Raw genomic sequence first — 16,134 nt, forward strand, 5'->3', positions numbered from 1 at the left:
AGAACCAGCGGTATGACTTTTGGAATTGTTCATTCACAAGATGCTCTCCAGAGATTGAAAAGTTGTTTGAATCCGTGTCGAGGACCTGTGTCGGCCCCAAAACTATGAGCGACGCAATGGTATCGGGTAGTATCTGAGATGGCAGCGGTCATTGATCTACATGTAAAGTCTTTTATATGAATCAAGATAGCCACGAAGGCTGGAAGAACCATCCTAGAATTATCGCCCACGATATCACTTGAAGGGTTTCTGGTTCATTTTGAGATTCATTTGTATAGAATAATAAAACCATAAAATTGTAAATAATATTTATGGTCTACATTTGAATTACTCGTAATAAAACTTGTATTAAGGTAAACATCGTACCATCAGATGAAATTAATTTACTAACTCCCTGGGCTAGAGCACCATAATAAGCATACTGATGCTGAAGAACAGAACATGCGCCACTTATTCCATCGAGAAAAACTCTAGTAATTTCGATGAAAACTGGTCCGGCACACGAGTCGGTCTATTACTTTTGTTGAGGCAAACGGTAATTGTAACTCCTTTCGCTATCAGCTGAAAGACGATCGATCGAACACAAGAATTATCAAAAAACTAGTACAAAAGAGCTTTGAAAACTAAATTGGTTCATCGCTTACCTCAAAATCAGGCAATTTATAGATGGATTGCTCCGACAGCATTCGGGTAGTCGATATCCCCGTGAGCTTAACTCTCACAACAAATTTATCATGGCTCTGATATTGGTCAGGAAAAATCTTTTATTAATTCGCCTATCGAATAAATTCGTAGCATGATTTGCATGAAAATAGTTATGCACACATACTCTTAATGGAGCGATGTACTGGAGGTCCATCTCGGTGATTGCAAGAGAATTCCCTGTTCGAGCTACCGCATCTGCATTGATTCCGATGGATCCCAGCAACTCGTGTTGAGCTGCCCAAACACAAATCCATACACATATATATACACGTACGTACACACATACATACATATGCTACTATTAGCTTCGTTAAGTTTTTGAACAAAAATTTACCGTGCTGGCAGTAGTTGGCATACACCGTATTGTTAACGTATCCAAATTGATCGAGTTCATAGTCTCTGACTTTGAGCTCGAGCTCGAAAAATTTCTCCGTCCTATGAATAAATAAATCAAGTTAAACATGAGGACTAATAAGACGTTAAATTATCAACAAGCGCGCAAAGTAGACACATATCGATCGACCTCAAGTGAGGGATGGAAGCGAATGCCTTGGTGCTCCTCCGAGGGCTTCTCTTCGTCAAGCAAGAAACCATCATAGAAGGCTTGCTTTTAGGTATTGGACATTGCCCGTGCGAAGAAGTAGATGCTCTCAGGGGGAGGCAATTGATCGACGATGAGTAACACGGAACAAAAGAGTGATTGAGGCCGTGGAGTAGGAGCAAGTGTGCCGCCATCGATCAATAGATGGGCTACAAATTCTTAGTTGGTGCTTAAAATTTTGCTTTGCTTTGCTTTATTTGGATGGTTTGTTATTTATATACAAGTTCTCTTATCGTGAGTCATTATAACTTTGCACTAGAAGGCGGAGATCCCTAACATATTTTTATTTATTATTATTATTATTTCTATTTTTGCATTGAATGATTTGAGTCGAAGGTCATTAATTATTAATTATGGGGATTGGACAATTGGAGAGCTCAATGTCACATCTAATTTCCAAAATATCTTTTTAAATCAAGAACACACCTAATTTCTAGAATATTTTGTCTGTTTATTTGAGATTAATAATAGTTAATGTCTTTATTCATGCACAGCTGATACTTACATATTAAGCCAAGCGTACAGTTGATGCTTACATATTAAGCCAAGCGTACAGTTGATGCTTACATATAATAGTTAATGTCTTTATCCATGCACAATTAATTTCCAAAATATCTTTTTAAATCAAGAACACACCTAATTTTTAGAATATCTTTTCTGTTTATTTGAGCTTAATAATAGTTAATGTCTTTATCCATGAACATGTGATACTTACATATAAAATAAGGCACAGTTGATACTTACATATAATAGTTAATGTCTTTATTCATGCACGATTAATTTCCAAAATATCTTTTTAAATCAAGAACACACATAATTTCTAGAATATCTTTTCTGTTTATTTGAGCCTAATAATAGTTAATGTCTTTGTACAGTTGATACTTACAATAAACGATTTGCACGCGGGTTAAATGTAATGAACCGAGATTAAAGAAATAAATTCATGTGAACTGATGGAACCAGAAAACTAAAAGTCCGAAACATTTTTAAGCATGGAGAAATGATTTTTACATTCATGGAGAAACGATTTTAAGCATGGAGAAACGATTTTTAAGCATGTGAACTGGTGGATCCGGAAATTTAAGCATGGAGAAACGATTTTTACATGAAACAATAGACGATATCCTCTCTGCCCCTGAAAATGGATACATTCCTCGTCCAGATGTAATGTTCAACGTGCTCAAAAAAAATTGGCAACATTATTATGTAATTATTTTTCACAGGCACAATTCTCACGTTCAAAATTCACTGTGGTGATGTTTTCACATGATATAAATTGTAGGCAAAATTTTAAAATGATTTTTTAAAAGCATTATTTTTTTAAATATTAAAATGAAATCATATTATATATTATTTTTTAAAGAAATTATTTTAACATTATTATAGCTACTTAGCTGGACATATATACTTACTGAAATAAATTAGCTCAATTTTTTTTTAGTCTAATTTAATTAAAATTACTATATATATATATCAAAATATTTTTTCTAAATTTAATTAAAATTATTTGAACTTTAACACTTTAATATCTATGGACATAACTATTATAATAGTAAATTGTAGGGTTGAATATAATTAAAATATATTATCGTGATTTTTTTAAAAAAATAAAGTTGAAATATTTAATTAATTTTGAAGTAAATTATAAAAAAATATTTTTGATATAATACTTTTATATATCTTATAATTTTGATAAATTAAGTTATGTTATTTTATTTAATTTTACAGTAGTTAAGACTACAGACCCTACAATAATTTTCCAAATAAGAAAATTGATGAGCATAATTTAAACTTGACTTGACTTAGAATTTTGCTTATTGTTTGAAAATTTTAAACTTATTTGATTAATTATTAAATTTGATTATATAAAATTATTTATTTTCACAAACAATTCATATATATATATATATATATATATATATATATATATATAACTGACTTTGTATGTATTAACAGACAAATAAATTAGAATACCAAATTTTCTCATAAACATTTAGGGGGTGTTTGGTTGATGGATTTGGCAATGAGGAAATGGAATGATAGTAAAAGATAGTGTTTGGATTGTGGGTTTGAAAATGACATTTTAAGAATGATTATTAGATTTATGAGAATCAACCAAACCCATATAATTTGATGGGTTTCATTTCCATTCATATTCCCATTACTTGATAAAAATGATGCATATATTCAACTCGTTAATGTTCATGAATAATATTTATGAATAATATTCATAAATAATATATTTATTAATAAAATTCTTATCAATATACTAATCAAATAACTAAAAATTTTAAACAATCAAATAAACTTGAATTGAGAGTTCGATAACATCTAAACGGTTTGAATTGAGAGCTCATTTCCAGCTCTAAGTGTACTGGATTCTTAAAGTTGTAGGAGCTAAACAAACATGCGTTATTCTGAAATCTCTATTATGCGAAAAATTGCACAATGTAATGTATTTCACGTTGATGTCGAAGTTCCAATGATAGTGAGGCAAGGTTACAAATTCATAAAGTAGCTCAATTTCAAATACAAGCCATCAATAAACTCAATTTCAAATGTGTTGTGGAGCTCCTCTATCGGTCGGTTTCAGTGCTAGTTCGATGCTTAATCCACTTCGGAGAAAAATTGTAGTAGTTTCGATGACAATTCGCTCGGCAAACGAGTAGGGTGATTCTTTTCGTTGAGACAAACAACAGTTGCAGAAGCTTCCATAATAGGCTGAAAAGAAATATACGCGGCGCCAAATAGTTTGTATTTCGTCACAGTAGGATGAGACATAGAAACTTTGTATTTGTCACTTACCTCCATATCGGGAAGCTTATAGATGAAATGTTCGATATAGATTCGAGCTGCTGAGATCCCGGCAAGTTTTACCCTCATGACAAATTTGTCTCGACTCTGTCAATACAAGAAATGATGTTGGATATCGACAATGATGATCCATTGTCAAAAGAATATGACAGTTCTCAACTGATTGCTTCTCATGGATGAGTTTCAGAAACACTTGATGAATAATAGAAAGCGAGGAACATACTTGTAGTGGAGAAATGTACTTGAGATGCAGATCAGAAAGAGCAAATGAGTTTCCAGTGCGAGCAACTGCATCTGGACTAACTCCGATAGTCTCAAGTAATTCATGGCGCCCTGGTCATTCAAGAAACCAGAAACTTGTCAGACCAATGGAAGAACGACTTGCGAACAAGAAAAATCGGTCAAGGTCTAACCACGCAGCCTTTCCTTTGAGAAACGTAACATTTGAGCAAAACAAAAGACCTTATAACATGTAGTTAGTTGTCTTTTAAAACATATGAAATGCAGCGTATCAACACTTCTATGTATGTTACAGTGACATTTGTTGAGCATTTTCTAAGTTTTCAACTGCCGCTGTCAGTAACTAGAAAAAAAATCACACTGGATAGCAAAATGGATTTACTGTAAAGAGGACAAGGATGGTCATCTTCATCGTAGTCTTGGAAACATTTTTCAGTAGAAATAAAGTATTAGGTCACTACGTATACAATAACTCCTAAAGGTGTTCAGCTGTTATTCCAAATTTACTAGATGGTATGAACCACAATAAAAGAAAACAAGGACTTCGTTCGAGTGTAATGAAATTAAGCATCGAATATCAGTCATCAGTTTAGCAAAATGTCTTCCAAAACTGAAACTTTATTGCTCATTTCCATCCAAGCAATACATAGATAAGGTGCATAACAAATGCAACTCGCATAACAACTACTAAATGACCCATAATTAAATGCAGCTACACCATAACTACCAAAATCCGAATGACTTGAAGGGGGTTCATTTGTTTCACGCAAATAAAAAACATTTCCAAATTTTCCGATGTTTGATGAGGTGAAAAATACCAGTCAATGGTAAATTTTTTCCTTGCTCAACCGAAAATATGACAATCTTTGGTAGGTTGTCAGTTGTTTGTTCTCTTTGGAAGATAATCCCACTTGGGCATAGGGTACCAACCTACCGATAGATGCAATATGTTATACAAAAATTTAAGAGAGAAAAGCTTACCGTGCTGACAATATCTTGCATAGACAGCATTGTTGACTACCCCAAACTGATCCAGTTCATAATCTCTAACAGTGAGCTCAACTTCAAAAAATTTATCATTCCTGTATAGAAAGTGAGCAGGATGAGAACCAACCGAAAAAATTAGGAAAAATATGCGATCGTATCGTGATGTTTCTACCATGTTTCTCCAGAAAAATACAACTCGGTCACACTTCAAACAAAAATATCTAAAAGAAAGATGCCTTTCAAGTTGAGAAATGCAGTCAACTTAACTAATATAGGCATCACCAAAAATTATATAAGGAACTCAGAAGAGCATGCATTGACTCTTTTTTTTCACCATTTTGAAAATACAATAATAAGATGTCCGACTATACGAATCCATCTATATTTTATATGTCAGTGGTCAGAAAATGCATCCAACACTTATAAGCAAAAGAATTATTATGATATGTTGCTACCAAAAGCCTCTGTTCCCACTATAAACACATATCAGATTCATCAGTATCATTGCTTTAGCGAGTTTTCTCATGTAAACGTGCTTAATATAATTGATGTAAACTGAAAGCTTAATCTCCCTGTTATGGACCCAACCCATCTCTTGAAAGATCATCGCGGAGAGGACTTGACCACAGTGAAGGAAGGGAATTGGCCTACACAAGAGGATGCAGCAATCTGCACTTCCAAAGGGAAGACATCCAATCTCCACTGACGAATGCGACAAGCATGTACCCAGATAATTCGACAAAAATATCTTAAAGCGAGAAATTTAGAATCTATCCTTTATAAATGGGCATCATGTGGCATAAATGGGGATCAGCAGGAACAAAGTTATGCGTTTTTTTTTTCATCGTCTCTAAATCCCTTCTTATATCTTCTCCCCTTCTCCCATCCATTGCCTAAACCCTACCTACCTCTCCCTTCATTGCCAGGAAGTCACGCCAACCTTAGAGAAGCATCAGCCTCCTGCTGCATCAGATGACTGCAGAACGAGGCTACAAGTACAACTGCTACTTGCCCTCTACGATCATCGTTATCTTCGCCGTCAGTACTATATGACAGAAGAGTTGTTTCTCTCCGCTGACCAGACAGAATCACCCCCAAATTTAGCATTTTTCCTACATAGGTTCCATCGATCCGCTAAAATCACGTTAAAGATGCGGCATTTTCCTCAAATTAGAATTAGGGCGAGGAAGGAAAAAAAAATTCAAAGAACCTGATTTCACGGTCGGCGCAAAGAGCCTCGGCGCTCCTCGCCGAGAAGTGGCGGATGCTCCGTCCCTCACGGCGGAATAAGATACTGCAACTCCTCTCGCTGCCTCCGCGCAACCCAAGGAGAGCAGGAATCGAGGATCTGGTGGCACGGAGGCTGGCACCGGAGGTCTTGCCGAGCTCGGCGCGGGACGGGGAGAAGGCGAAAGGGACGCGGGCGATCGGTACGAGGAGCAGCATCGTTTCACTGGTTTGGTGAGGCCGCCAATCGCAGAGGGAATTTATTACATGATCATTTATCTATTTGCCCCCCGAGTTTATCAACATTTTCACTTACCCACTCAAAGTTAAAGGAATTGCATTTTATCAAGCAAAGTTTTCGACTCAGTATCAGTCAAAAAACTAGAATCAGGGACGAGTTACTAGTATTTTACTAGTTTATGATCATGGATGAAAATATATGTTTTTGTTTTTAAAAATCATGTTAAATATAAAATAATAATTATTATTATATATTTCGAAAGTAATTTATATAATTTATTTTAAAAGAATAATTATGTATCGCATATAATTATTATCTCCTTATTTTATTTTACTTATGCTAAAGAAATATATTTTATAAGATTCGATAAATTAGAGAGAAGAATTTTAATTTCTTATGTTGATGAATTGATTTTAATATAAAGGAGAGATGAATGCTAATTTAGTGGAGGTTGACTTTAATCTAGTCAACTTGTATGAAGTTGAAAGAAAAAAACTACTAATAAGCTTGAAAATTGAGATTATGAACGACCCTCTTGATTAATCTAAAATATAAATTACATTGATCTCGCTTCCTCCCTCGCTATGTATGCAGTCGGAAGGGCGTGGCACCAAGGACAACTTAGAAATGAATACCTTTGGCTAACTCTTCGCGTAAAACCGATACCGAAGCAATTAACTCGATGATACACTGCAGACGAAGAGAAACGAGTTAGGATATGAAGGTTAATTTTAAACAGCCCAATAATGATTTCATTATCCTAATACCTAAAGAAATGTAGCAATTTTTTCTTCAGTTAAGAGAGTTTTTCCTTTGAACTACCACCGTTTGGTCTTTGACAGAGCCATCATCGAGCATGTCTCCTATATGCAATTCATTACATTTCTTTTGGCCATTTGATTAGGTTTTCGATATGATCACTCAATTTCATCCTGACAGTGCATTTTAGTGTAGTTAATAAGGCCTTAGTTTGGTTTGAACCCGGTCTAAGAGGTCAACAATGTTGCGTGAGTGATCACATCTAACAGAGAAGACGATAACAATGTCGAGCGAGTGAAGAGACGTCAGTTACCTCAAGGATGGAACAGGATCGTGCTGTGTTTTCCTCCGACTTATCGTCATATACAACCCCTGCGCATGAATAAAGGTCCAAATGTAAGTCAAGCATCAAGGCAACTTATTGTTGAATAAACATCTACTTGGATAGATCTTGTTTCCTAATGTACATTGTTAACTCAATTTCTACCGGGCGCGTGAAATCATATGTACAACAAAGTTCTCGTGATAAATTCATCCTGGTAACTCACATTAGTTGTATGAATGGTTGCTCCAGTTGTCATGCTTATCTTTTGATCAGCGACAAGTTCAAACTTCATGTGCTGCAGGAAGATAGCAAGAGCAACAATTGCTTCGAGCAAAGCAAATTGATCACCAATACACTTTCGAGGTCCTCCACTAAAAGGAATGAATCTAGGAAACATAAAACAGCATGATGTAAACATCAAATGCCTGAAAAGATTCTTTAAGCAAGAAGCTGGATAAGTGAATACGGCTCAGCAGGGCTATTTAGTAGGATTTGTGGATGACATAACATGAACTAATTGTAAACCTGAAATCTGTATTTGTCTCATTTGGAACAGGCCCTTCTAAGCTGAATCTTTCAGGAAAAAATTCTTCCGCTCTCTCCCAAACCTAGCAGACGAATGTAGTTTAGAAAAGCTGGTAATTACTTTATACCAATTGATGTAAAGAGAAAAGACAGTTTTACTGAGACAACTAAACGCACATAAATTATGATAATGATAAGTGGAAAACAGCACCAAATGAAGCAATTTCTCTAAAAGCTTCTGTTGTACTAAATCTCAAAGGATTCCCTGTCTTCGGAAAGATGCTAACCATTTACTAGAATATTAACTAAACCTAATAATTTGGGTGCTCTTAGCACCAAGGATGTCTTAGGGGTTGTTTCCATCTCTAAATCTATCTCTGTGCATGTCTGATTAACCAGAGAGGAGGTGCAGATCTGACTAGAATCAGAACAAAATTCCAGATAATTAAAATCACAATTAGTTTTCTTTTTTTTCGCAATTTAGGACCTAACTTATACATCCCACTGTCAGCATAACACATGTAATAAGTATGTTAGGGCAGACAGTTTATGTTACTTTTTTCGTAATCTTGATTACCTGTCCTTTTTGCTAACATCAAATAAATCAATACAGTTTTAGTTAAAAAAAGCCTAAAATATATTTTGCATTATGTATGATTATCTTTCCTAAAAGGTAAATTTCTAACATAAGAATATTCAAAATTGTTTTCTCTGATTAACATGTTGAATGCATCATCATCATACATGCATTGTAAGTGCCAATTGACTTTACTTGTTTAGGGTTGTCATATTAATATATTATCATTGTTGCTATGTATAATATTGTCATTTCATCATTTGTCAGGTCAAGTGAGGAAGCCATCGTCAACACAGTTTTAAAATTACATTATTGGTAGAATCAACGATGAACAGGAATGGATGCAGAAGAACAAAACGAAGGAAGCACAAGAGCTTGATGTTACTAAATATCTCAACTAGATAAAGTATCAGAATATCATGCAAACCTTTGGCGACCGATGTATATTATACACAGATATCATTATATCTTGGCCAGCATTAATCTTGTAATCTCCAGGAAGTACATCATCGGATTGAGCACGCCTTATCAATACCTACAAGAGTGATAATTTGGACAAGAGATGACAAAGGCAGAATATGGATCAAAAGAAGATATACATACTGGAGGATGGGGGTAAAGTCTCAAAGATTCATGTATGCATCTCATCAAGTACTTCAACTCTTTGACATCTTCATATCTAGGAGGTCTTCCTTGTAAAACTTCATCAACTTCATGTCTTGCCCTCTTGAGAGATGATGGATCCTTCAATTATTCAAAGCTGAACAGTCAACATATCTGGAAGAAAAATATAATCAACTTAATTGGACTAGTGGAAATATATAATCTAAGCCAAAATAATATTGTTTAAAAAAAAAAAATTTCATGAAGTCCTAGAGTGGTATCTGTGAACCTATCAAATTAGATCATACTGATAAACATGATGTTGCAAGAGCTACACAGGCCATTGGAATACAAGCTGCTCACAAAGAAATGCATTGAGCAAATCAAAAGTTGCAAGTGCTTAAGCCAACATCCTCCTAATTTTATTTGAATGGATTAGTTGCGTTGCCTGGCTTCCTCATGACACATAACTATCCCTTCGGGAACAAACAAGCATTTAGCTGGAACAATAAGCAACGGCAGAAGAGGCTTGATTCCAGTTCGGCTTGTAACAACAGAACAATCTGAGTTATAGGGTCTATAGGACATAAGCCATACCGAATGGTGTATCTCACTGAGCTAAGGTCAGTGTCTAAGCATGGGCTTCTATAAAAAGTGCATATTTTTTTTTAATAAGCTCTTGTATATTTTTTGGACATTAACAGATCCACAAGTCTAAACCACTTGGGTAATTATCTTCCTGACAGGCCTAATCATTCTCCAAATTCTTCAGCTTTTGTTTGAGAATATAATTGATTCAAGTAGTATGGAGATTGAAGAGGGAACATATTAGGCATGTAGGGTAAGCTATGTCATGCATGCACTATGCAAACTATGAATGACATGCCAATAATTTGGTTCCATCAATATTATAGACATATATTAAACCACAATGGACGACTTTAGCAACTGGTCACATGAAATTTCAGGTGTACCATGCAGATATTAGTAGCACAGATATGTAAGGAACTTCAAATTTACCTTACTCAAAAGATAGATTGTCCACGTCAAAACTGAACCAGTTGTTTCATGACCAGCAACTAACATGGATAAAAGGTCATCACGAAGTTGTATGCTTGTAACCTGAAATTCAAGGAAATATAACGAGAACAAATGTGAGACTTTTGGTTATATATAACTAAATTAAGATGGTAAGTTACAACATATAAAATAACATCTTAATAGTTGCAAAGCTATAATCGCAATTTAAGTTTACGAGCATCTCGATGCAAGTCATAGTAAGGGTTAGAATCACATGTTCAAACCAAAGACCATTAATCACAATGGACAATTCTATTTAGTATCAGCAAACTGCACAGCTAAGCAGAAGATGATCAATTAAAAAAGATTCAAGTCAAAACCTTGTCAAATTCATATTGGGTCAGACCATTTTTCCTAGGAGGAAGTAATCCTGAAATTAAAAAACTTGGAAGTATCTTTTATCTTTATTTTTGTGATCTTGAATCATTCTTATAAATTGTTCAAAAGATACAACACTGGCAGGAGTGAGGTATTGTTTTAAAAATTTCCTCTTTGATTCATTTAGCGAGAGAAAAATTCCAAATTTAAAGACTACGATACCATATGAACACCAAATTTCATAATAACAGAGAACAAAATCTGCATGAATTGAAAACCTCTTCACGGCTGGCTAGTAGAAAACGCAAGATGCTAGGATCTGTCTCATTGACATACTCTTCCCCTTCAACCTGTTCACATTCAGCTTCTACAATCTCTTTGCATTTGATAATAAGTTCTTCAACAGTGTTGCGTATTATAGAGACTGCTTTCTCTGCTTTTATCTGCCTGGGAATTATCTTGCAGAGAATAGGGAGCTGCAACATCAACCAGATGAAAATTTTTGAAACTTAATATTCCTAATCAAAGAAGAAGATTTTCTACAGAAGTGGATCGTACAGGAGCATGAGAAAGTAACAATGAAAGTCTTGGAATTTCAAATAGGTTAAAGTGGATCATAAAGGCCTCCTCTAAAACCGACATAAGCACCAAATAGGACCTATGTCTAACAAATAAAAATAAGCTTCTATAAAAATTTAGAAAAAGCTATAATAAACATGTGCAAATTTCTATGTAATTCTATGATACCTATTTCATAAACTACCAACCCTTTCATAATCGCTACTAATTCCACATAGCCATTTCAATCCTCCTTACTCTTCATTTAAATAAACTATAGTTTGTTGCTACTGAGATGCAAGTGAATTTCAGGTTCCTTAGACAAGCAAGTGCATCAGCTCACATATTTCTGTAGCTCAATCTCATTCCTATTTTTTAAATCCTCAATTTACTCATTGAAGCTGAATATGCAGCATGGCTCAGCAAACATGCAAACTGCATAAGCGGTTGAGTTCATTAATGAGTCTAAATAGAATGACTAAGTCAAATCTAGTAAAACAAACGTTATTTTCATGAAAAACAACCCCCAATGATAATATAATGATAGAAGAGAGTGATCAGTATGCAGATGAGAATTTAATAATAAGTATAAATATCATATTTGTTAATTAGGTGCTCTCTTAGATACTTGAAAATTATTTTGTGCAAATAGTCAAAAAAAATGTACAAGTTAAACACTCTAGAATTGGATAATCATGTAAAATTTCTTTTATGAATATCTATTACAATCAATTCATTATGTTGTGTGGTAGATGTTAAAGTTTCGTCTATATAGATTGTGTATCTTAATTTGTCTGGTATGAAATGTGGTAAACGTACACTTAGATATCTAAATATAAATATCGTTACATAACGTTATCACAGTGGTTTCAAATATTTTCTATGATGAACTGCAAACAAGCTTATATAATGCATATATGCCGTTGATGTCTTAGTTGCATGTTGTCAGCACGCAATAATGGTTACCCATGTGTTATGAGAATTATGTCACAGATTACATAATCTTGCCTCGTTATTAACTTATTAAGCTCTCAAATTAGGTCTTTGCAATCATTATGCTAAATACAACCTTCTATACTATTTCTTGCACTTCCCACCTTGAACTCTACTTCAATTTGATGTTTGTCTAAGTATGAATTATATCCAACATCTTTGAAAATATTCATGTCATCTAATGACTAATTACAAAGAACATGAAATAAAAATACCAAAGAATATGAATAACTAGCCTTTTACAACCTGGTAGGATCTAGGTTAATCTAGTGTATTTCAATTCCTATAAAGTGAACAAGACTTTAAGGGCGCATTCCAATGTTCTATGTTCAGTCAAGGCAATCTGGTTCTGGTTTCACAACTACATCATTCGCAATAAATTAGAAATATGAGAGTAAAACATAGAATCCCATCTTATGTAGGAAAGTGTAATTAATTTAAAACAACCATCAAAAGCAGTTAAGTTTTGCTTAACAACAATTAATAAAATACCGCAAGAGAAAAGGATTTTGGTTTTCTTAAATTTACTACTTCATTAAGATTCGGATTCCTATTATCTACGATGGAAAAATAGGTTTGTATGGCATATAAGAATCACTTGCCTTCCAATACGGCAAAATGTCAGTTGAACGAGCCTCAGCTTCTTTGAGTGCTGTATAAACTGCCTCGATAACAGGGCTATCAGATGAAAGTGAGTCGAAATTGTAGTTGAACAAAGACAAGCCTATAACATCTAAGGTTAATTGAGAAAACTTCTCTTCCATGTTCACTGCTGTACCATCCATGGCATGGATTTGAAGCTTCTCCACTAGTCTTTGGGCACACCTACAGAAAACTTTATCAACCATTACAGAGAGATACTTCCTGTGGAGAGATGGGGTAACTGCACGACGTCTCACCTGCAACATTATTTGGTAGATATAAACAGCAGAAAAAAGAAAGTCATAAACAAATTGATATTACCAATAGCACTCATCAACGGACCAATTATAATCAGTTACGGGTACAAATAGCAAAAAGAAAATGAACTTGTTTCAAAGAAATTAAATTTACTAAAAAAAACAGCTCCAAAGATTTGGAACCATTACCAATTCTCTTTGGTTTGAGTCGGGTTAAAACTTAAAAGCAATATGATCAACCCTTAAAAGAATATTAAAAAAAAAAGCTAAGGTGTAACACTTCTCTATGGTGTAAGACTTCACTATGTTAGCATAACGTCAACTATGAAAATACAAGAACAATCATCATAAAAGCGAGTGATAATAAAAGCAAATCAACATGGAACCAAAACCGAAGAAGAAAGCCAACCGCAGCGGATAAAATCTATGCCGAATGAAATCAAATGCATCACCGCCTTTTCTGATTCAATGACCATCATTACTTCATTTTTTTTTTTACACCTTACTCGATTCAAAGATAATCTCTTGTTTCCCTCAGTCTTAATTCATTTACAGGACAGTAATAATCTAAGGAAAGAGCCTAGATTACAAACCGTCCAAAGGGCACCTTCGGCGATGGCAAACCCAGATCCAAAGAGGAACTCAGAAACCTCGGAGACGAGCCCCTTTGCGTACTTGCCATAGTTTCGAAGGACATGCTTGGCGATGGCTGGGTCGCTGACGACCACGAAGTTGCGAGGGCCAGCTGCGAGGCGATAGATGGGCCCGTAGTCTAGCATCCACTTGAATAGGGGGAGGAAAAGGGCGCCTCCGAGGAGGTCTGACACGTCATCCAGCTTGGCGTCGGCATACGGGATCCGGGAGTCGCCGCCGCCGCCGCCGGAAAGGGATCGGGAGAGGGAAGTCAACCAGTCGGGGCTAACCCAAGACCTGTTACTTCCGGTGCTTCCGCCGGCACCGTTAGGGTTGTCCTGGGGAGAGCATGCGGAGACGAGTAGGGGCTTTCTTCTGACGGGGTGAAGCCGGAGGCGGTGGGGACGGAGCTGGCGGCCTGATCTGCAGAATGCGGGGGCTTGCGGAGGAAGGAGAGATGGGAGTCGAAGGGAGGAGGAGGCGGTGGAAGCCATGGAATGGAAGTCGCTGCTTGCCTTCTCAGAGAGGAGAAGAGAGAAGGGACGAGTTGGGATTAGATGATGAGGCAACGATGGATGGCCGATGTCGCTGGAACGGTTAAAGTTAGGGGAATATTTGCATGCAGTCCCATTGCAAATAAAATTTTACATGTAGTCTCTATTAGAAAAAAAAATTTTATTTCCACTTCTTAATTAAATATATTTATCTAATTATTTTTAATATTTTAAATATAAAAAATTTAAAAATGAGTATAATTTCTCTTAAATTCATAAATTATAATTTAATATATTTTTTATTAAATTGAACTTAATTCTTTTTCCATCTCAATATTGGATGGAAAATATATTAGATTTTCTTTAAATAGTATTCAATTGGATGAAAAATATATTAAATTTTTTTTAAATGTTACTGAATTTAGGAGAAATTATATTAAGCAAGAAAAAAGTCGTGCTCAATTTAATAAAAAATATACTCGATTCTAGTTTAAAGTGTTGAATTTAACATAAATTATACTTGTTTTTAGATTATTTGTATCTAAAAAATATGAGAGGTAATTTTAATAGAAAATATACTCGATTATAATATAAAGTGATGATTTTAAAAGAAATTATATTCATTTTAGTATATATTCTCTATCAAATTAAGCACGATTCTTTTTCCACCTCAATTGGATGGAAAATATATTAGATTTTCTTTAAATGGTACTCAATTGAATAGAAAATATACTAGATTTTCTTTAAATGACGATGAATTTAGAAGAAATTATATTAAAGCAGGAAAAAAAGTTATGCTAAATTTAATAGAAAATATAATCAATTCTAGTGTAAAGTGCTGATTTTAAAAAAATTATACTAATTTTTAGACCTTTTTATGCCTAAAAAGTCTAAGAGGTAATTAGGCAACAATATGTGCATGAGAGAGTTAAAGTAAATAAAATTTTACATAGAGAAAGTGGAAATAAAATATTTTATTATTAGAGACTGTATGTAAAATTAAAATTATAATTGAGGATTTTTCTCAAACTTTAATATTTTGTCATTGTATATTATTGGTAAAATACAATAAATGTTTGAATTTTAATTAAAAAATGTTGATGGATGATGTTCTTTTGGTTCAAGAAGATAACAAGAAATCAATCTTTAAGTTTAAATGGCCCCAATTTGGAGTGAAATACTTCTGTTTTTTTTTTTTTCTATTCAAAGGTTTTCTGCTAGATGGATGTTAGATCATAAGCCATTCTTGGGGTGGTTTATCTTTTGCAGGGATAAATCTGGAGAATGTTTTTTCATAAGGCCCTTCCTTGGATGGATATATACTTCATGATCGGAAAATATATTAATTAAAAAATATTATTATAATATTTAATTACTATAAATATTTATTATTAAATTAATAATATATATATATACCCATAATTAATCTAGAACAAATTTTTTGTTGATTAACTACTAGGGTGCGTTTGGTTCAAGTCATCATGTATAACCTTGGTTATGTGATTACCAGGTAATCACATAACCAAGGTTATGGGGAATAAAACATAACCAAATG

General features: G+C 34.3%; 4 protein-coding genes across 4 annotated transcripts in view; 1 reads left to right on the forward strand and 3 right to left on the reverse strand.

Moving 5' to 3' along the window:
* The window catches only part of LOC122007292 (CCR4-NOT transcription complex subunit 1-like), a 32,690-nt gene extending 32,332 nt beyond the window's left edge, over nucleotides 1–358 (forward strand). Inside the window, exon 51 of the mRNA XM_042563136.1 lies at nucleotides 3–358. Within this exon, the coding sequence (XP_042419070.1) occupies nucleotides 3–137 (135 nt within the window). The 3' untranslated portion in view covers nucleotides 138–358. The remainder of the gene's footprint in view (nucleotides 1–2) is intronic.
* On the reverse strand, nucleotides 270–1,521 carry LOC122007295 (acyl-acyl carrier protein thioesterase ATL4, chloroplastic-like). Its single transcript, XM_042563139.1, has 5 exons — nucleotides 1,229–1,521; nucleotides 1,040–1,140; nucleotides 830–939; nucleotides 645–740; nucleotides 270–561 (listed from the first exon to the last, which is right to left on the reverse strand). The coding sequence occupies exons 1-5, from the start codon at nucleotides 1,438–1,440 to the stop codon at nucleotides 451–453; spliced, it is 630 nt and encodes a 209-aa protein (XP_042419073.1). The 5' UTR covers nucleotides 1,441–1,521; the 3' UTR covers nucleotides 270–450.
* Nucleotides 1,522–3,718: 2,197 nt separating this feature from the next.
* Nucleotides 3,719–6,994, reverse strand: LOC122007294 (acyl-acyl carrier protein thioesterase ATL3, chloroplastic-like). The gene is made up of 5 exons (XM_042563138.1): nucleotides 6,558–6,994; nucleotides 5,342–5,442; nucleotides 4,344–4,453; nucleotides 4,112–4,207; nucleotides 3,719–4,027 (listed from the first exon to the last, which is right to left on the reverse strand). The coding sequence occupies exons 1-5, from the start codon at nucleotides 6,791–6,793 to the stop codon at nucleotides 3,914–3,916; spliced, it is 657 nt and encodes a 218-aa protein (XP_042419072.1). The 5' UTR covers nucleotides 6,794–6,994; the 3' UTR covers nucleotides 3,719–3,913.
* A 323-nt stretch (nucleotides 6,995–7,317) lies between these two features.
* LOC122007293 (carotene epsilon-monooxygenase, chloroplastic-like) lies at nucleotides 7,318–14,674 on the reverse strand. The gene is made up of 10 exons (XM_042563137.1): nucleotides 14,046–14,674; nucleotides 13,156–13,452; nucleotides 11,281–11,478; nucleotides 10,625–10,726; nucleotides 9,605–9,745; nucleotides 9,429–9,536; nucleotides 8,425–8,507; nucleotides 8,123–8,285; nucleotides 7,888–7,946; nucleotides 7,318–7,505 (listed from the first exon to the last, which is right to left on the reverse strand). Exons 1-10 carry the CDS (start codon nucleotides 14,577–14,579, stop codon nucleotides 7,490–7,492), a joined length of 1,701 nt encoding a protein of 566 aa, XP_042419071.1. The 5' UTR covers nucleotides 14,580–14,674; the 3' UTR covers nucleotides 7,318–7,489.
* Nucleotides 14,675–16,134: the final 1,460 nt, after the last annotated feature.

This window comes from Zingiber officinale, chromosome 7B, assembly GCF_018446385.1.
Source record: "Zingiber officinale cultivar Zhangliang chromosome 7B, Zo_v1.1, whole genome shotgun sequence".
NCBI classification, from domain to species: domain Eukaryota; kingdom Viridiplantae; phylum Streptophyta; class Magnoliopsida; order Zingiberales; family Zingiberaceae; genus Zingiber; species Zingiber officinale.